The 20,000-nt window shown below is 47.7% G+C and overlaps 1 protein-coding gene across 2 annotated transcripts in view; it reads left to right on the top strand.

The window, feature by feature from the left end:
• The window catches only part of LOC126988395 (NPC intracellular cholesterol transporter 1-like), an 87,980-nt gene that overhangs the window by 40,830 nt on the left and 27,150 nt on the right, over positions 1–20,000 (top strand). For both annotated transcript variants that reach the window (XM_050846459.1, XM_050846460.1), the window contains exons 2-12: positions 179–365; positions 3,449–3,658; positions 4,785–5,068; positions 6,761–6,959; positions 9,252–9,365; positions 11,120–11,337; positions 13,466–13,567; positions 14,955–15,154; positions 16,906–17,127; positions 17,729–17,883; positions 18,344–18,495. In XM_050846459.1, the coding sequence (XP_050702416.1) occupies positions 179–365; positions 3,449–3,658; positions 4,785–5,068; positions 6,761–6,959; positions 9,252–9,365; positions 11,120–11,337; positions 13,466–13,567; positions 14,955–15,154; positions 16,906–17,127; positions 17,729–17,883; positions 18,344–18,495 (2,043 nt within the window). The remainder of the gene's footprint in view (positions 1–178; positions 366–3,448; positions 3,659–4,784; positions 5,069–6,760; positions 6,960–9,251; positions 9,366–11,119; positions 11,338–13,465; positions 13,568–14,954; positions 15,155–16,905; positions 17,128–17,728; positions 17,884–18,343; positions 18,496–20,000) is intronic.

The following is a 20,000-nucleotide window of genomic DNA, read 5'->3' as shown; positions in this document are numbered from 1 at the left end:
TCTCTCTCTCTCTCTCTCTCTCTCTCTCTCTCTCTCTCTCTCTCTCTCTCTCTCTCTCTCTCTCTCTCTCTCTCTCTCTCTCTCTAACTTGTCTATCTTCACTATACTAATAATACAATACAATACCTGTCATGTAAACAATCCCACCTGTAACATTCTCTCTCTCCCTCTGTTTCAGGTGTTTGGACAGTCGGCCCAGACAGAGGCAGGGGCAGGAGGCCAGTGTGTGTGGTACGGGCAATGCGGCGCCAACCCTGCCACCGGTGCCCAGGCCAACTGCCCATACAACGGGCCGCCCAAAGAGCTGGACCCTACCTCCACCGACACCCTGGCAGCCACTTGTCCAGAGCTAATGCAGGAGCTGGGTGAGTACTGGGGTGGGGGGGTAGTGGGTCAACTCTTGCATACGGGATTGGGATAGTAAATGGATGAAGGAGTGAAGATGCTGGTTAACTCTTGCATGAGCGATTTGGACAGTACAGGGATGAAGGAATGAAGATGCTGGTTAACTCTTGCATGAAGGATGAAGGAATGAAGATGATGGTTAACTCTTGCATAAGGGATTTGGACAGTATAGGGATGAAGGAATGAAGATGATGGTTAACTCTAGCATAAGGGATTTGGACAGTACAGGGATGAAGGAATGAAGATGATGGTTAACTCTTGCATGAGGGATTTGGACAGTATAGGGATGAAGGAATGAAGATGCTGGTTAACTCTTGCATGAGGGATTTGGACAGTATAGGGATGAAGGAATGAAGATGCTGGTTAACTCTTGCATGAGGGATTTGGACAGTATAGGGATGAAGGATTGAAGATGCTGGTTAACTCTTGCATGAGGGATTTGGACAGTATGGGGATAAAGGAATGAACATAAGAACGTAAGGAGTCTTCAAGAGGCCGGTTGGTCTATACAAGGCAGCTCCTGTACACTCAACCCCACCTTACCTCACCATCCATGGCTTTATCTAACCTCTTCTTGAATGTATCTATGGTATTCTATTCAATCTTACACACTCCTAATGGTTAGGTTTTCGATGCAACACCAGATACACAACCTCTAGACTTCCTGTATGGTTCACTCAACTATCAACTCCAAACACTGCACAAAGAATTTTCTAGGTGTTTGGTATCGGTTTGGTGGCTTACTAACCCATCATGGCAAACTGTGAAAATGTTAATATGGGAGGAACTGGAAACGTCACGATAGAATGCAACGAGATTATTATTGCCATTATTATTATTATCACTATGAGATGAAACCTACAGAAGCAACAATAAGAGAAAGAAAGAAGGAAAAACAAAGGACTGGCCGGAGACTATTGCAAGCTGTTGGAGGTATTAAGAATGCCAGAGGGAGCGATGCGGCTGGGAAAGGCAGGAATATAAAGCAAGGGAAAGGTAGGAATATAAAAGTCTTGCTTGATGATCAGAAGAGAGGTGTGACATAGATCAGGTAGGAAAGACGTACAAGGATGAAAGAGAAATGGCCTAAAGATTTAAGGGCTGCATTCTTAAACATTTTGACGGCCAAGCACACATATTTTACAAGGCTTTCCTAGGAGTTATAGGAATTTCCAGGGGTACTTCTATGGCCCCGGTGGTAGTTTGACCCTTCCTCTGCACCATGAACCTACAAAAACACTCATTAGAATCCGATCAATCTTCCCTTCGGCCCCTGGAAACAGTTGATGAGAGGGGTGGAGGCCTCTGATAATACCGTCCTTAGCGTCGCCGAAGATGCTGGTTAACTCTTGCATGAGGGATTTGGACAGTACAGGGATGAAGGAATGAAGATGCTGGTTAACTCTTGCATGAGGGATTTGGACAGTACAGGGATGAAGGAATGAAGATGATGGTTAACTCTTGCATGATGGATTTGGACAGTATAGGGATGAAGGAATGAAGATGCTGGTTAACTCTTGCATGAGGGATTTGGACAGTACAGGGATGAAGGAATGAAGATGATGGTTAACTCTTGCATGAGGGATTTGGACAGTATAGGGATGAAGGAATGAAGATGCTGGTTAACTCTTGCATAAGGGATTTGGACAGTATAGGGATGAAGGAATGAAGATGATGGTTAACTCTTGCATAAGGGATTTGGACAGTATAGGGATGAAGGAATGAAGATGATGGTTAACTCTTGCATAAGGGATTTGGACAGTATAGGGATGAAGGAATGAAGATGATGGTTAACTCTTGCATAAGGGATTTGGACAGTACAGGGATGAAGGAATGAAGATGATGGTTAACTCTTGCATAAGGGATTTGGACAGTATAGGGATGAAGGAATGAAGATGATGGTTAACTCTTGCATAAGGGATTTGGACAGTACAGGGATGAAGGAATGAAGATGGTGGTTAACTCTTGCATGAGGGAGATTTCTTTCTTCCCTTACCTCCTTCCTTTTCTTTCTTTCTTCCCTCCTTCCTTCATTTTTTCTTTCTTTCCTTACCTTTTCCTTCCTTTCCTTCCTTCCTTTCCTCTTTCCCTTCTTCCCTAATCTCCTTCCTTCCTTTCCTTCCTTCCTTTCCCTTCCTTTCCTCTTTCCCTTCTTCCCTAATCTCCTTTCTTTCCTTTCCTTCCTTCCTCCTTCCTTCCTTTCCCTTCCTTCCTCCCTTCCTTTCCCTTCCTTCATTCCTTCTTTACTTTCTTTCCTCTTTTCCTTCTTCCTTCCTCCTTCCTTTCATATCCACCCTTTCTTTCCCTTCCTTCCTTTCCCTTCCTTTCCCTTTCTTCCTTCCTCCATCCTTCCTTCCTTTCCCTTCCTTTCCCTTTCTTCCTTCCTCCATCCTTCCTTCCTTTCCCTTTCTTCCTTCCTCCATCCTTCCTTCCTTTCCCTTCCTTTCCCTTCCTTCCTCCTTCCTTTCATATCCACCCTTTCTTTCCCTACCTTCCTTTCCTTCTTCCTTTCCCTTTCTTTCCCTTCCTTCCTTTCCCTTCCTTTCCCTTTCTTCCTTCCTCCATCCTTCCTTCCTTTCCCTTCCTTTCCCTTTCTTCCTTCCTCCATCCTTCCTTCCTTTCCCTTCCTTTCCCTTTCTTCCTTCCTCCATCCTTCCTTCCTTTCCCATCCTTCCTTCCTCCTTCCTTTCTTTCCTTTCCCTTCCTTCCTTCCTTTCCCTTCCTTCCTTCCTTCCTCCTTCCTTCCTTCCTTCCTCCTTCCTTCCTTTCTTTCCTTTCCCTTCCATCCTTCCTTTCCCTTCCTTCCTTCCTTTCTTTCCTTCCTTCCTTTCTTTCCTTCCTTCCTTCCTTCCTTCCTTCCTTCCTTCCTTCCTTCCTTTCCCCACCCCTTCCTTCCCTTATCCTTCTTCTCTCCTTCCTACATAGCGGGCTTTTTTTGATTTTCTTTACGCCTTTGAACAGCCTCCTTATCTGTAAAAAAATAAATAAACTCCCTTCCCTTCCCTAACCTAACCTAACCTCACCTCTTCATATCCTTCCCCAGGGCCGGCCAACAGCACCGCCCCTCTCCTGACCTGCTGTAACGGAGACCAGGTCACTACCATGGCGTCCCAGCTGGCCTTGGGCGCGGCGTTCCTCAAGAGGTGCCCAACGTGTGTCCGCAACTTCAGGCTCTCCTTCTGCTTCATGACCTGCAGCCCCGCGCAACACGAGTACCTGGCGGCGACCAAGACCGAGATTGCCGAGGACACGAGTGAGTGGCTGGGTGGTGGTGTGCTGGGAGGGAAGGGAAGGGGAGGGTAGAAAGGGAGGGAGAGGAAGGAAAGGGAAGAGAAAGGAATGGAAGGAAAGGGAAGAAAGGAAAAAGAGGAATGGAAGGAAGGGGAAGGGAAGAAAGGAAGGGAGAGGAAAGGAAAGAAAGGAAGGAAGGAGGGAAGGGAAGGGAGAGGAAGGAAGGAGGGAAGGAAAGGAAGGGAGGGGAGGGGATGGAAAGGAAGAGAAGGGAAGGGAAGGGTGGAAAGGAAGGAAGGGAAGAGAAAGGAGGGAAGGGGAGGGGATGGAAAGGAAGAGAAGGGAAGGAAGGGAGGGAGGGGAGGGGATGGAAAGGAAAAGGAGGGAAGGGAAGGGTGGAAAGGAAGGAATGGAAGAGAAAGGAAGGGAGGGAAGGGGAAGACAGTAAGGAAGGAATGGAAGGGAAGAAAGGAAGGAAGGAGGGAAGGGAGAGAAAGAAATGGAAGGAAGGAGTGAAAGGGATGGAAGGAAGGAGTGAAAGGGATGGAAGGAAGAGAAGGGAAGGGAAGGGTAGAAATGAAGAGAGAGAAAGGAAAGGGAAGAAAGGAAGGGAAGGGAAGGCAGTAACTAAGGAAGGAAGAGAAGGGAGGAAGGAAAAGGTAAAAAGTAGGGAAGGAAGGGAAGAAAAAGGAGGGGAAGGGAAGGGAAGGGAGAGGAATGGAAGTAAGAGAAGGGAAGAAAGAAAGGAAGGAAGAGGAAGAGAGAGAGTTTGTGTGTGTGTGTGTGTGTTTTTCTTTTCTTCTTTTTCCCCTCCCTTTGCTTTCCCTCCCTTCCCTTCCCTTCCCTTCTTCCCTTCCCCTCCCTTCCCTTCCCCTCCCTTCCCTTCCCTCCTTCCCCTCCTTCCTTCCCTCCCTTCCCTTCCTTACTAACCTCCCTTCCTCACCTCTTCCTCCTTCCTCGCCTCTCTCTCACCTTCCCCTCCTATTCCTTCTCTTCCCTTACACTAACCTAACCTAACCTAACCTCACAGACTCAACTCTCCCTCTCCCTCTCTCACCTTCCCCTCCTATTCCTTCTCTTCCCTTACACTAACCTAACCTAACCTAACCTCACAGACTCAACTCTCCCTCTCCCTCTCTCCCCCCCAGACAAAACCGTGATCACCAGAGTCGCGATGCACATGACTCACCAATTTGCGGAGGGTGTCTACTCTTCCTGCCGTGATGTCCAGCTGCCCGCCTCCAACGACAAGGCAATCTCCGCCCTCTGTGGCTCCTGGGGGACGCTCTACTGCAACGGGGAGAGGCTCTTCGACTCCATGGGGGCCAGTCCCTTCGCGCCATTCAGGGTCGATTATGTCTACGCCGAGCAGAGTGGGTCCAAGTTCACACCGTTTGATAAGGAGATTTTGCCGTGTGACCAGCCTGTGACGGTATGTGGGGGGGGTTGTTAGGGGTTGTGTGTGTTTACCTAGTTGTGTTTACCTAGTTATAGTTTCACAGGGCCTGGGCTTTACGCTCGTGTGGTCCCGTCTCCGTATCTACATTTACCAAACCTCTCCTTAAAGCTTTGCACGCTCCTCGCCGATACTACATCCTCGCTTAGTCCATTCCAAACCTCTATATTTCTTTGAGGGAAGCTGTATTTCTTTATGTCTCAAGCATCTTCCCTTCCTCAATTTATCCAACGTTTCCTTGAAGCTTTGCACACTCCCTGCCGATACTACATCCTCGCTTAGTCTGTTCCAAACCTCTATATTTCTTTGAGGGAAGCTGTATTTCTTTGTCTCTCAAGCATCTCCCCTTCCTTAATATATCCAACGTTTCCTTAAAGCTCTGCACACTCCTTCACTTAGTCTGTTCCAAACGTCAGTCAGCTCAGTAGTTTTTATTCCTTAGCTTGTGTTTTGCATTTCTTTGCCAATTAAATCACTGGACACATCTTAATAAATATCACAGATTTAATTATCGTATATCAGCCCCATAAGTTTGCTTCAGATGCCCTTAAAACAACTTCTATCTATTCACTGTCCAGCTTAACCCAGTAGCAGCAACGGGCCACATTTTTGCCATGATATAAATCCCCAAAATAGATGATACATAAACTGATCACAAATGCTTTGATATATATTATGAAATGGTTTGCATGAGTGATGATTTTTTCTCATTTTTCTTGGGGGCTTCGTGGTGCAGTGGTTAGCACACTCGGCTCACAACCGAGAGAGCCCGGGTTCGATTCCCGGGTGGAGTGGAAAAATTTGGGCGGCTTTTCCGATACCCTACACCCCTGTCCACCCAGCAGTGATTGGGTACCAGGTATTAATCAGGGGTTGTGTCCTGTCTCCTGGGGTCTGTTCCCTTCTCTTATAATTCCTTCCCCTTCTGTCTCTCTCTGGCATATGACCACAGATGCTGCGCTGACTAAATAAAACTTTCCAACTTTTTCCTGTCTCCTATAATTCCTTCCCCTCCTGTCTCTCTCCGGCATATGACCACAGATGTTGCGCCGACTAAACGAAACTTTCCAACTTTTTCCTGTCTCCTGGGGTCTGTTCCCTTCTCCTATAATTCCTTCCCCTTCTGTCTCTCTCTGGCATATGACCACAGATGTTGCGCCAACTAAACAAAACTTTCTAACTTTTTCCTGTCTCCTGGGGTCTGTTCCCTTCTCCTATGATTCCTTCCCCTTCTGTCTCTCTCCAGCATATGACCACAGATGTTGCGCCCACTAAACAAAACTTTCCAACTTTTTCCTGTCTCCTGGGGTCTGGTCCCTTCTCCTAGAATGCCTTCCCCTTCTGTCTCTCTCCGCATATGACCACAGATGTTACTGACTAAACAAAACTTTCCAACTTTTCCTGTCTCCTGGGGTCTGTTCCGTTCTATGATTCCTTCCCCTTCTGTCTCTCTCCGGCATATGACCACAGATGTTGCGCCGACTAAACCAAACTTTCCAACTTATTCCTGTCTCCTGGGGTCTGTTCCCTTCTCCTATAATGCCTTCCCCTTCTGTCTCTCTCCAGCATATGACCACAGATGTTGCGCCCACTAAACAAAGCTTCCCAAAACTTTTTCCTCCCTCCCTCCCCCCCTCACCCCCCATCACCACCTCCTCTCCCCCCCAGAACACCAGTCAGTCCTGCAGCTGCCTGGATTGCAAGCCGTCGTGCCCCCGCCCCGCCCCGCTGCCCCCGCCCCCGTCACCGTTCCTCGTCCTGGGCGTGGACGGCATGGCTGTGGTGATGGCCATCATCTTCCTCTTCCTCTCCTCCACCTTCCTCACCGTCTACCTCTGCCTCACGCTGCGCACTCGCTCCATCGACAGTGAGTGTGTGTGTGTGTGTGTGTGTGTGTGTGTGTGTGTGTATTTGCCTAGTTTCTTTCTTCACCTTCCTCCCTTTTCCTTCCCTTCTTTCCTTCTTTCTATATTTTTACCTTCCTTCTTTTCTCTCCTGTGTGTGTATGTGTGTATGTGCGTGTGTGTGTGTGTGTGTGGGTGTTTACCTAGCTCCTTCTTCCTTTATTTCTTCCTTCCTTCCATCCTACCCTTCCTTCTTTTCTTTCCATTCCTCCCTTCTTTCCTGTGTGCGTGTGTGTGTGTGTGTGTGTGTGTGTGTAGTACCTGTTTGTAGTATACAGGGCCTGACCTCAAGCTTGGATAGTCCTGTCTTCCAATCTATATTTGTCCAACTTTTCCTTCGTGAGAGGTTACTAGGTCAGGTCAGGTTAGGGTGGACAGAGGACAGTTTAGGTTAGGTTAGGTTAAGTTAGGTTAGACAGAGAATGGTTAGGTTAGGTTAGACACAGGATATAATAGATTTGGTTGGACACATGTGTTTGATAGTGTCTGTAACAGGAGAAAGCTGAAAGTAAATGTCAACAAAAGTAAAGTGATGGTTTGTGAGCGAAGTAGAAGTGAGGTTGTAGATTTTGTATGCCCATATAGAGTGGGAATTGAATGTGAAAAAGAATGCAAAATAATTTTGAATGGTGAAGAAATGGAGGAGGTCAATGAGTTTAAGTACCTTGGATCAGTTATGTGTAAGCATGGTGGTACAGAGGGAGAGATAAGAGAAAGGGCATTGCAAGGAAGAAGGGTGGCAGGGTCTTTGGGACGAATCATGAATGGCAGAAGTGTGAGCATGGAAGTAAAGGGGGATTTGAGAAATACAATAATAGTACCAACCCTCACATAGGAAACGTGGGCCTGGAATGAAAGTCAGAGGTCTAGAGTGCAGGCAGTGGAAATGAGTTATTTGAGGAGTGCTTGTGGTGTGAGTAGAATGGATGGAATGAGTAATGAAAGTGTGTACGCGCGTTTTGGAATGTGTCACGGGGGTGAAGGGAAGAAGAGTGGAGTGGTGGAAGAAGTGAAGCGACGGACCTTAAAGTGGTTTGGCCACATGGAGCGAATGGAGGAGAGTAAGATGACCAGAAGGGTGTATGTGAGTGAGATAGAGGGAGGGAATGCTAGAGGACGACCTCCAGTGAAATGGAGGGATAGGGTGCAAGAGTACATTAGGGAGAGGGGGGGAAAGATCTTTGAGCAAGCAACTTTCTCTGTTATTGGATAGAGAAAGTTGGAAGCTCTTCTGCCGTGGCCATCCCCTGGTGGGAGCTCCTAGGACCAGGCGTCGATGAAATGATGATGATGATGATGAGGTTAGGTTAGACAGAGGACAGGACAGGTCAAGTTAGGTTAGGTTAGACAGAGGACAGGACAGGTCAGGTCAGGTTAGGTTAGGTTAGGTTAGACAGAGGAGAGGACAGGTCAGGTTAGGTTAGGTTAGGTTAGACAGAGGAGAGGACAGGTCAGGTTAGGTTAGGTTAGGTTAGACAGAGGAGAGGACAGGTCAGGTCAGGTTAGGTTAGGTTAGGTTAGGTTAGACACAGGATATAATAGATTAGGTTGGACACATATGGAGAGAGAGAGAGAGAGAGAGAGAGAGAGAGAGAGAGAGAGAGAGAGAGAGAGAGAGAGAGAGAGAGATTCCTTTATATAGACAGTTTTAGGAGTTTTTATAAAGTATCAGTGATTTCTTTGTAATTTTAGACAGTTTCAGGGAATTTCAAGGGACAGGTCAGGTTGAACACATGTAAGTATATGCGTATATAAACATTCTTAGACATTCCTTCATACACATCAACACCCTGACTCCCCCTCCTCCTCCTCCTCCTCCTCTCCCATACCTCTCTGTTCTTCCTCCTCCTCCTCCTCCTCTTCCTTACTTAGTCCTCTGTGTCTTCCTTTTCCCATGTCATTTTTTTTTACTTTTCCTCTCTTCTTCCTCTCCTCCTCCTCCTCCTCCTCCTCCTCTTCCTTACTTAATCCTCTGTGTCTTCCTTTTCCCCATGACATTTTTTTACTTTTCCCTCTCTTCCTCCTCCTCCTCCTCCTCCTAATCTTTTCTCATTTTTCAACCTTCCTCCTTCTTCCTCCTCTTCCATACCTCCTCCTCCTCCTCCTCCTCCTAATCTTTTCTCATTTTTCAACCTTCCTCCTTCTTCCTCCTCTACCATACCTCCTCCTCCTCCTCCTCCTCTTCTTCCTCCACACTCACACACCACACCCATTCCTTCATCGACAGCCTCCCTCACCCCTTCCCCCCTTTGCAGTCACGGGTGAGAGTGAGGGCAGCCGGTCTTGGGGTGAGGAGCCGGGGTATCTGGAGCGCGCTGGTTCTTGGCTCGACAACGCCCTCGAGAGATTCTTCACCACCTGGGGCACAAGTAAGGAGGAGGCGGAGGAAGAGGAGAAGGAGGAGGAGGAGGAGGGGAAGAACTGATAGGTATGGGAGAGGAGGAGGAGGAGGAGGAAGGAAGAGAGGGAGGGTAAAGTTGAAAAATGAGAAGGGAAAAGAAGAGAGGAAGAAGTAAGGAGGAAGAGGAGGAGGAGGAGGAAGAGGAGAAGTATGTGGAATTGGAACCTTTACCGGGGCAGGATGGAGCACACTAACACCAGTGGACCAGGTGGAGAGGTGGAGTTAGAACCTTTACCGGGGCAGGATGGAGCACACTAACACCAGTGGACCAGGTGGAGAGGTGGAGTTAGAACCTTTACTGGGGCAGGATGGAGCACACTAACACCAGTGGACCAGGTGGAGAGGTGGACTTAGAACCTTTACCGGGGCAGGATGGAGCACACTAACACCAGTGGACCAGGTGGAGAGGTGGAGTTAGAACCTTTACTGGGGCAGGATGGAGCACACCAACACCAGACAGAGGACCAGGTGGAGAGGTGGAGTTAGAACCTTTACCGGGGCAGGATGGAGCACACTAACACCAAACAGAGGACCAGGTGGAGAGGTGGAGTTAGAACCTTTACTGGGGCAGGATGGAGCACACTAACACCAGACAGAGGACCAGGTGGAGAGGTGGAATTGGAACCTTTACTGGGGCAGGATGGAGCACACTAACACCAGACAGTGGACCAGGTGGAGAGGTGGACTTAGAACCTTTACCGGGGCAGGATGGAGCACACTAACACCAGACAGAGGACCAGGTGGAGAGGTGGACTTAGAACCTTTACCGGGGCAGGATGGAGCACACTAACACCAGACAGAGGACCAGGTGGAGAGGTGGAGTTAGAACCTTTACTGGGGCAGGATGGAGCACACTAACACCAGTGGACCAGGTGGAGAGGTGGACTTAGAACCTTTACCGGGGCAGGATGGAGCACACTAACACCAGACAGACAGAGGACCAGGTGGAGAGGTGGAGTTGGAACCTTTACTGGGGCAGGATGGAGCACACTAACATCAGACAGTGGACCAGGTGGAGAGGTGGAGTTAGAACCTTTACCGGGGCAGGATGGAGCACACTAACACCAGACAGAGGACCAGGTGGAGAGGTGGACTTAGAACCTTTACCGGGGCAGGATGGAGCACACTAACACCAGACAGACAGAGGACCAGGTGGAGAGGTGGAGTTGGAACCTTTACTGGGGCAGGATGGAGCACACTAACATCAGACAGTGGACCAGGTGGAGAGGTGGAGTTAGAACCTTTACCGGGGCAGGATGGAGCACACTAACACCAGACAGAGGACCAGGTGGAGAGGTGGACTTAGAACCTTTACCGGGGCAGGATGGAGCACACTAACACCAGACAGAGGACCAAGGTGGAGAGGTGGAATTGGAACCTTTACCGGGGCAGGATGGAGCACACTAACACCAGACAGAGGACCAGGTGGAGAGGTGGAATTGGAACCTTTACCGGGGCAGGATGGAGCACACTAACACCAGACAGAGGACCAGGTGGAGAGGTGGAGTTAGAACCTTTACTGGGGCAGGGTGGAGCACACTAACACCAGAGGACCAGGTGGAGAGGTGGAATTGGAACCTTTACTGGGGCAGGATGGAGCACACTAACACCAGACAGTGGACCAGGTGGAGGACATTTGAGAAAGACTTTGAATAGTAAAACCACATACTACCACTACCACTACCACTACTACTACTACTACTACTATTTTCCTCCTAACAGCCTGCGCCCGATATCCTTGGGTCATCCTATTCCTGGGTGCCGTGGTGACCTGCGGCCTGTCCTGCGGGATCCTGTACCTCCAAGTGACCACCGACCCCGTCAAGCTCTGGGCCGCGCCGAGGTCAAGGTCGCGCGTTGAGAAGGAGTACTTCGACACGACCTTTGTGCCTTTTTACCGAACAGAGATGTTGATTATCCGTCCTGTTGGGGTGGATAAGGTAAGGATGGGATGGGTAGGAAAGGGATGGGGAGGATAGGAAAGGATAGGGAAGGAAAGGAAATGGTATGATATGCAGGGGTCGGGTAGTGAAGGGAAGGGTAGGGAAGGGAGAGGGAGAGTAGGGAAGGAAAGGGAAGGGTAGGAAAGAGATAGGGAGGGTAGGGAAGGGAGGGAAAGGGATGGGATGGTAAGGAAAGGGAAGGGATAGGGAGGGTAGGAAAGGAAAGGGAAGGGGTGGGTAGGAAAGGGGAGGGAAGGGAAAGGGATGGGATGGTAAGGAAAGGGAAGGGATAGGGAGGGTAGGAAAGGGAAGGGAAGGGAAGGGATAGGGAGGGTAGGAAAGGGAAGGGAAGGGAAGAGATAGGGAGGGAAGGGTAGGGTAGGAAAGGGAAGGGAAGGGAAGGGATAGGGAGGTTAGGAAAGGGAAGGGAAGGGAAAGGATAGGTTAGGAAAGGAAAGGGAAGGGTAGGGTAAGAAAGGAAAGGAAATGGATAGGTAGGGTAGGAAAGGGAAGGGAAGGGTAGGAATGGAAAGGGAAGGGAAGGGTAGGGTAGAGAATGGAAGGATAAGGAAGGGAAGGAAAGGTAGGAAAGGAAGAGATAGGGTAGGGTAGGGAAGGGAAGGAAAGGGTAGGGTAGAGAATGGAAGGGAAGGAAAGAAAGGAGAAGGGATGGATAGGGAAGGGAAGGGAAGGAATGGTAAGGAAAGGAAAGAGAAGGGATGGATAGGGAAGGGAAGGGTAGGGTTGAGAAAGGAAGGATAGGGAAGGGAAGGAAAGGAAAGGGAAAGGTAGGGAAGGGAAGGGAAGAGATAGGGAGGAAGGAAGGAAGAAAGAAAGGAGAAGGGAAGGGAAGGAAAGAGAAGGGATAGATAGGGAAGGGAAGGGTAGGGTAGAGAAAGGAAGGATAGGGAAGGGAAGAAAAGGAACGGGAAAGGTAGGGAAGGGAAGGAAAGAAAGGAGAAGGGATGGATAGGGAAGGGAAGGGAAGGGAAGGAAAGAAAGGAGAAGGGATGGATAGGGAAGGGAAGGGAAGGGAAGGAAAGAAAGGAGAAGGGATGGATAGGGAAGGGAAGGGATGGTAAGGAAAGGAAAGGGAAGGGAAGGAAGGGAATGAGGAGAGAAAGAAATGAGAGAGGGAGAGGAAGGAAGAATAGGGGGACTGAAGGAAAGGAAGGAAGGAGGGAAGGAAAGACAGAAAAGAAGGAAGGAAGGAAGGAGAATGAAGGAGGAAGAGGAGGAGGAGATGATGAAGGAGGGAAGGAAAGAAAGAAAAGAAGGAAGGGGGAAGAGGAGGAGGAGATGATGAAGGAGGGAAGGAAAGAAAGAAAGAAAAGAAGGAAGGAGAGAATGATGAAGGAGGAGGAGGAGATGATGAAGGAGGGAAGGAAAGAAAGAAGAGAAGGAAGGGAGGAGAATGATGAAGGAGGAGGAGGAGATGATGAAGGAGGGAAGGAAAGAAAGAAAAGAAGGAAGGGAGGAGAATGATGAAGGAGGAGGAGGAGATGATGAAGGAGGGAAGGAAAGAAAGAAAAGAAGGAAGGAGGAAGAGGAGGAGGAGATGATGAAGGAGGGAAGGAAAGAAAGAAAAGAAGGAAGGAGGAAGAGGAGGAGATGATGAAGGAGGGAAGGAAAGAAAGAAAAGAAGGAAGGAGGAAGAGGAGGAGGAGATGTTGAAGGAGGGAAGGAAGGAGGGAAGGAAGGGAGGAGAATGAAGGAGGAGATGATGAAGGAGGGAAGGAAAGAAAGAAAAGAAGGAAAGAGGAAAAGGAGGAGGAGATGATGAAGGAGGGAAGGAAAGAAAGAAAAGAAGGAAGGGAGGAGAAGGAGGAGATGATGAAGGAGGGAAGGAAAGAAAGAAAAGAAGGAAGGAGGAGGAGGAGGAGGAGATGATGAAGGAGGGAAGGAAAGAAAGAAAAGAAGGAAGGAGGAAGAGGAGGAAGAAATGATGAAGGAGGGAAGGAAAGAAAGAAAAGAAGGGAAGAGAATGATGAAGGAGGAGGAGGAGGAGGAGGAGGAGATGAAGGAGGTAAAGTTAAAAATAAAAAGAAAGAAATGAAGAGTGATGAGGCATTGATTGGGCATTGTGTGGGCATTGGCAAGGCATTTATTTGGCATTTTCTTGCAGGTGGCTCACGAGACTCCCAACGGCATGGAGTTTTGGGGCCCGGTGTTCAACAAGACTTTCCTGAAGGAGGTCCTGAAACTACAGAACTACATATCCGATGAGGTGTGTGTGTGTGTGTGTGTGTGTGTGTGTGTGTGTGTGTGTGTGTGTGTGTGTGTGTGTGTTTACCTAGTTGTGAAATACAGGAAAAGAGTTGTACCAGGCTTGTGCTGTCCCGTCTCCATAACGCTGATTATCCAGTTTGTCTTTAAATTCCTGAATCGTTTTTGCACACACAGTCTCCTCGTCAAGTCCGTTCCATGTTGTTGTGCTTCTGTGTGGAAAACTGTATTTCTTGATGTCTCTCCTACAGTTGCTCTTCTTCAATTTCTTACCGTTGCCTCTTGTCACACTTCTGTCACGTACCACTAGGTCTTCCCTGTCCAATTTCTCCAATCCCTCGTGTATCCTGTACAATGCTATTAGGTCCCCTCTCTCTCTCCTGCTCTCCAGTGTTGTTAGTCCCAGTTTCTCCAGTCTTTCTTCATAAGTACGTTCCCTCAGAGTTTCCGGTAATTTAGTCGCTGCTCTTTGTATTCTTTCCAACTTTCTAATCTCTTCAGTCTAGGTGACCACACTAATGCTGCATATTCCAGTCTGGGACGCTTCATCGATGTTATTAGTTTCTTCACCATTTCTTCATCTAAATATGTAAATGCTACTTTTATGTTTCTAAGAAAATTATGTTTCCCAATTATCCGGTCTACTGTTTATGTTTTCCAAAGGATAACTTGTCTGTCATGATTACTCCCAAATCTTTTTCTTCATATTTTTTCATGATTCTTTCATTACTCAGAGAGTAGTTCCCCGACATTCGTCTACTGCTCTTACCAAACTCCATCACGCTACACTTCTCTGTATTGAATGTCATTTCCGATTTGCGTGACCATTCGCTTATTCTATCGAGATCTTGGCTCAGGGCTACACAGTCTTCTTCATTAGCCACCCTTCTCATTATTTTAGCATCATCAGCAAACATATTCATATAGCTTGTGTATTTACCTAGTTGTGTGTGTGTGTGTGTGTGTGTGTGTGTCTTTGTGTGTTGATAACCTTTCCTCAGCTTCCCTACCCTTTCCTTTCCTTTCCTTTCTTTCCCTTCCCTTCCCTTCCCTACCCTTCCTTTCCTTTCTTTCCCTTCCCTTCCCTTCCCTACCCTTCCTTCCCTTTCCTTCCCTTTCCTTTCTTTCCCTTCCCTTCCCTTCCCTACCCTTCCTTTCCTTTCTTTCCCTACCCTCCCTCCCTCCTAACATTCCCTCTCTTCTTCCTTCCTTTCTTCCCTCCTTCCACACTCCCATTTCTTGCAGCCTTCATATCCCTTTCCTTCCCTTCTTTTCCCTTTCCTTCCCTTCCCTTCCCTTCCTTTCCCTTTCCTACCCTTTCTTTCCCTTTCCTTCCCACCCCTTCCCTTCCCTTCACTTATCCTAAACTCACCCCTTTCTCTCCGCAGCTCTCAGGCACAGCGTCGGGTCAACAAGTCTTCCTCAGTGACATCTGCTACAAGCCTCTCTCCCCCGACAACGACAATTGCACCATTCAAAGCGTCCTCAACTACTTCCAAAATGACGCTGGGAACCTTGACCTCAATGGCACGGACGCTGAGTTCAACCTGCCCGTCAACTACCTCAACCACCTCGACAGCTGCTTTAGGTAAGGGAAGGGAAGGAAGGGGAAGCAAAAGGAAGGAAAGGAAAGGGTTGAGAAGGGAAGGGTAGGGAAGGACAGGGAAGAGATGAGAAAGAAAAAGGAAGAGAAAGGGAGAAGAGGGAAGGAAGGAAAGAGAAGGGAAAGGAAGGGAAGGAAAGGAAAGGAATGGGTTGATAAGGTAAGGAAAAGGAAGGGAGAGAAAAAGGAAGGAGAGTGAATGAGAGAGAGAGAGAGAGAGAGAGAGAGAGAGAGGAGAGAGAGAGAGAGAGAGAGAGAGAGAGAGAGAGAGAGAGAGAGAGAGAGAGAGAGAGAGAGAGAGAGAGAGAGAGAGAGAGAGAGAGAGAGAGAGAGAGAGAGAGAGAGAGAGAGACCTAAGCTAACTTTGGGCCGTTTTCACAGTGGAGCTTACCAATGACATTATGTAGTAAATAATACAAATTCTTGCCCTCAAGTGGTTATATTATTTATTTAAATAGATGTAAAAACATGTATTACACAACACAGCAACGCGCTGCACGGCTTCAATGGTAATATGAGAAAACAAATAGAAGACTTTGAATGACATGAACACACGTCACCTGCTGACCAGGAAACATCCTGCTGAGAATTTCACTTTAATTGACTAATGGTTTATTGTTGCAAAGTACACAACAATTAAAGAAGGAAGGAGTTTAATACTTGTCACCAGTATGTACCTGTTATGCCTTCTTGGGCAAACTCTTATTATTCTGGTTAGCCTGACATGTATGCATAGGGCATATATATATATAACGAAATCAGGCCTATTGAGTAAAGAATAAATGTGAAGTCTGATAAATAAGTGTGAATATTGAACAAATGTAATTGCTATAGGTGAAGAGTCTGTCTTGCTGACATCTGCTAATATAAGAGAACTTTAATCAATACTTCTCACCATTATTTCACCTTTTCCGCCCAGGTAATGTTAGGCTTCACCAGATTTGAGCGGTGTATCAGCGAGACTCTCCACATTTTATCATCATATCTATTCTTCACAGTCACTCTTTATATTTATTCTTCACGTTTACTTTTTGTACGTGTATTTTTCACATTACTCCTTCACAATCCTCCGCTCGGCTGATGTAACGTTGACATTTCCCGCCGCTCCGGCACACCAACACTGCCGCATCACACACCTTCGTCTCGTCATGACCGTCACCACGCTGGTAGTCGCCAATACCACGAAAACAGCGACTGTGAAAGCGGATCAAGGCAATGGTAACACAGGATGGTAGGGCCTTTAGTTAGGGTGCGTACCAGACCACTGTGAAGGCGGAACAAGGCGATGGTAACACAGATGGTAGGGCCTTTGGTTAGGGTGCGTACCAGACCACTGTGAAGGCGGAACAAGGCGATGGTAACACAGGATGGTAGGGCCTTTGGTTAGGGTGCGTACCAGACCACTGTGAAAGCGGCCCTTAATCTAACCTAACTTAACTTCCTAACCTAACTTAACCTAACCTAACCTAACTTCCTAACCCAACTTAACCTAACCTAACCTAACTTCCTAACCCAACTTAACCTAGCCTAACCTAACTTCCTAACCCAACTTAACCTAGCCTAACCTAACTTCCTAACCTAACTTAACCTAACCTAACCTAACTTCCTAACCTAACGTAACCTTAATCTAACCTAACTTAACCTAACCTAACTTCCTAACCTAACTTAACCTTAATCTAACCTAACTTAACTTCCTAACCTAACCTAACCTAACCTCTACCCTTACACCCACACAGGAACCCACTCTCACCCCTGGACAAGGACATCCCCATCCCGTGTCTCGGCTCATACGGCGGCCCGGTCTTCCCCTACACGGCCCTCGGAGGCTTTCTCAACGGGTCACAAGTCCTCGGCCCTGACCCTCTCTACAAGAACGCCACGGCCCTCGTTATTGCCTTCGTGGTGAATAACAACTATAAGGAGGAGGATACAGAGAAGGCCTTGGCATGGGAGAAGGAGTGAGTAATAGTAGTAGTAGTAGAAATAGTAGTAGTAGTAGTAGTAGTAGTAGTAGTTGTGGTGGTGGTGTTGGTGGTGGTAGGGGAGGAGGAAGATGAAGGATTAAATAGAAGGTAAAAATAGTCTTGAGAGAGAGAGAGAGAGAGAGAGAGAGAGAGAGAGAAAAAGTTATGTGTGTGTGTGCTTGTTTCAGTAACCATTTGTGTGTGTGTGTGTGTGTGTGTGTAATAATAATAATAATAATAAACGGTTTATTTTATGAAGTACCAGGCAGCCCTAGAGCTGAAAATATACATCAATTGAAGATTAAATGAAATGAATGAGACAAAGTAGTATGATTGAAAATAAAAAGGAAAATAGAAATAACAATAATAGCAATAATCATAGTAAAGATAATAATAATAATCATAATAATCATAATGATAATAATAATAGTAATAGTGTGTGTGTGTGTGTGTGTGTGTGTGTGTGTGTGTGTGTGTATATCACTAACCACAAGCACATTCCTGTATTCCACCAATCCCATGTATGTACTCTCCTCTGTCTGTGTGCGCATTTCTGACCCTGTGTGCGCGTTTCTGACCCTGTGTGCGTCCCCAGGTTCCTGGCGTACATGAAGAACTTTTCCCACCCGCTGATGGACGTGGCGTTCTCGGCCGAGCGCGCCGTGAACGATGAGCTGATGAGGGAGAGCAAGGGGGATGTGTACACCGTGCTCATCTCCTACTGCGTCATGTTCGCGTACATAGCCCTCGGTGAGTGTGTGCGCGCGTGTGTGTTTAACCATTTTTTTTTTTTTTTTTTTTTTTTTTTTTTTGTGTGTGTGTGTGTGTGTGTGTGTGTGTGTGTTTCCGTCGCGTACATAGCCCTACCCAGTGAGCCTGTGTGCATCTATGTGTGTACGTGTGTGTGTGTTGAAACTTCTGATATATATATATCTCTCTCTCTCTCTCTCTCTCTCTCTCTCTCTCTCTCTCTCTCTCTCTCTCTCTCTCTCTCTCTCTCTCTCCCTCCACTTTCCCCTTCTTCCCTCCTCTCCCTCCCTCCCTCCCTCCTTCCCATTTTTCTTTCCTCCCTCCCTCCATCCCTATTTCAACTCCCCCCTTCCCCTTTTTCTCCCCTGTGGCAATCTCCCTTTCATATAACCTCCTCCCCTTATTCTCTACACCCCCATACCTCTGCTAACCTCCCCTCTCCTCCTGTCTCCTCCCCCAGCCCTCGGAGACTTCACCAGCTGCCGTCGTCTCCTGGTGGACTCCAAGATCACGCTGGGGCTGGCTGGCGTGCTCATCGTGTTGATCTCCGTCTCGTCGTCCGTGGGAGTGTTTGGCTACGTGGGGGTCCCAGCCACACTCATCATCATTGAGGTGTGTGTATTTACCTATTTGTAGTCTACCGGGCCCGAGCTAAGGTCTAATAGTCGGGTCTCCATATCTATTTGTTGTCTACCGGGCCCGAGCTAAGGTCTAATAGTCGGGTCTCCATATCTGTAGCCATATCTATTTGTTGTCTACCGGGCCCAAGCTAAGGTCTAATAGTAGGGTCTCCATATCTATTTGTTGTCTACCGGGCCCAAGCTAAGGTCTAATAGTAGGGTCTCCATATCTATTTGTTGTCTACCGGGCCCAAGCTAAGGTCTAATAGTAGGGTCTCCATATCTATTTGTAGTCTACCGGGCCCGAGCTAAGGTCTAATAGTCGGGTCTCCATATCTGTTTCCATATCTATTTGTTGTCTACCGGGCCCGAGCTAAGGTCTAATAGTCGGGTCTCCATATCTGTTTCCATATCTATTTGTTGTCTACCGGGCCCGAGCTAAGGTCTAATAGTCGGGTCTCCATATCTATTTGTAGTCTACCGGGCCCGAGCTAAGGTCTAATAGTCGGGTCTCCATATCTATTTGTTGTCTACCGGGCCCGAGCTAAGGTCTAATAGTCGGGTCTCCATATCTATTTGTAGTCTACCGGGCCCGAGCTAAGGTCTAATAGTCGGGTCTCCATATCTATTTGTAGTCTACCGGGCCCGAGCTAAGGTCTAATAGTCGGGTCTCCATATCTATTTGTTGTCTACCGGGCCCAAGCTAAGGTCTAATAGTCGGGTCTCCATATCTATTTGTTGTCTACCGGGCCCAAGCTAAGGTCTAATAGTCGGGTCTCCATATCTATTTGTTGTCTACCGGGCCCGAGCTAAGGTCTAATAGTCGGGTCTCCATATCTGTTTCCATATCTATTTGTTGTCTACCGGGCCTGAGCTAAGGTCTAATAGTCGGGTCTCCATATCTATTTGTTGTCTACCGGGTCCAAGCTAAGGTCTAATAGTCGGGTCTCCATATCTATTTGTTGTCTACCGGGTCCAAGCTAAGGTCTAATAGTCGGGTCTCCATATCTACCTTCATCCAGCCTTTCCTTCATTTGGTGGACACTGCTCGCCTCCACCACCTCTTCCCGCAAGCTGTTCCAGGTGTCAACACTTCTATGTGGAAAACTATACTTCTTCAAATCACTCAAACAGGTTCCTTTATTTACCCGGTAGCAGCGATGGGCCAAATTTGTGGCTTTACCGTGTAGCAGCGATGGGCCAAATTTGTGGCTTTACCGTGTAGCAGCGACGGGCCAAATTTGTGGCTTTACCGTGTAGCAGCGACGGGCCAAATTTGTGGCTTTACCGTGTAGCAGCGATGGGCCAAATTTGTGGCTTTACCGTGTAGCAGCGACGGGCCAAATTTGTGGCTTTACCGTGTAGCAGCGACGGGCCAAATTTGTGGCTTTACCGTGTAGCAGCGACGGGCCAAATTTCTGCCATGATATAAACCTCCCAAGATAGATGATGCATAAACTGATCACAAATGCGTTGATATATATTATGAAATGGTTT

This window comes from Eriocheir sinensis, chromosome 69 (assembly GCF_024679095.1).
Source record: "Eriocheir sinensis breed Jianghai 21 chromosome 69, ASM2467909v1, whole genome shotgun sequence".
Taxonomy (NCBI): Eukaryota; Metazoa; Arthropoda; class Malacostraca; order Decapoda; family Varunidae; genus Eriocheir; species Eriocheir sinensis.
The sequence above is the reverse complement of the archived record's forward strand: the minus strand, read 5'-3'. Positions and strand labels throughout refer to the sequence as shown.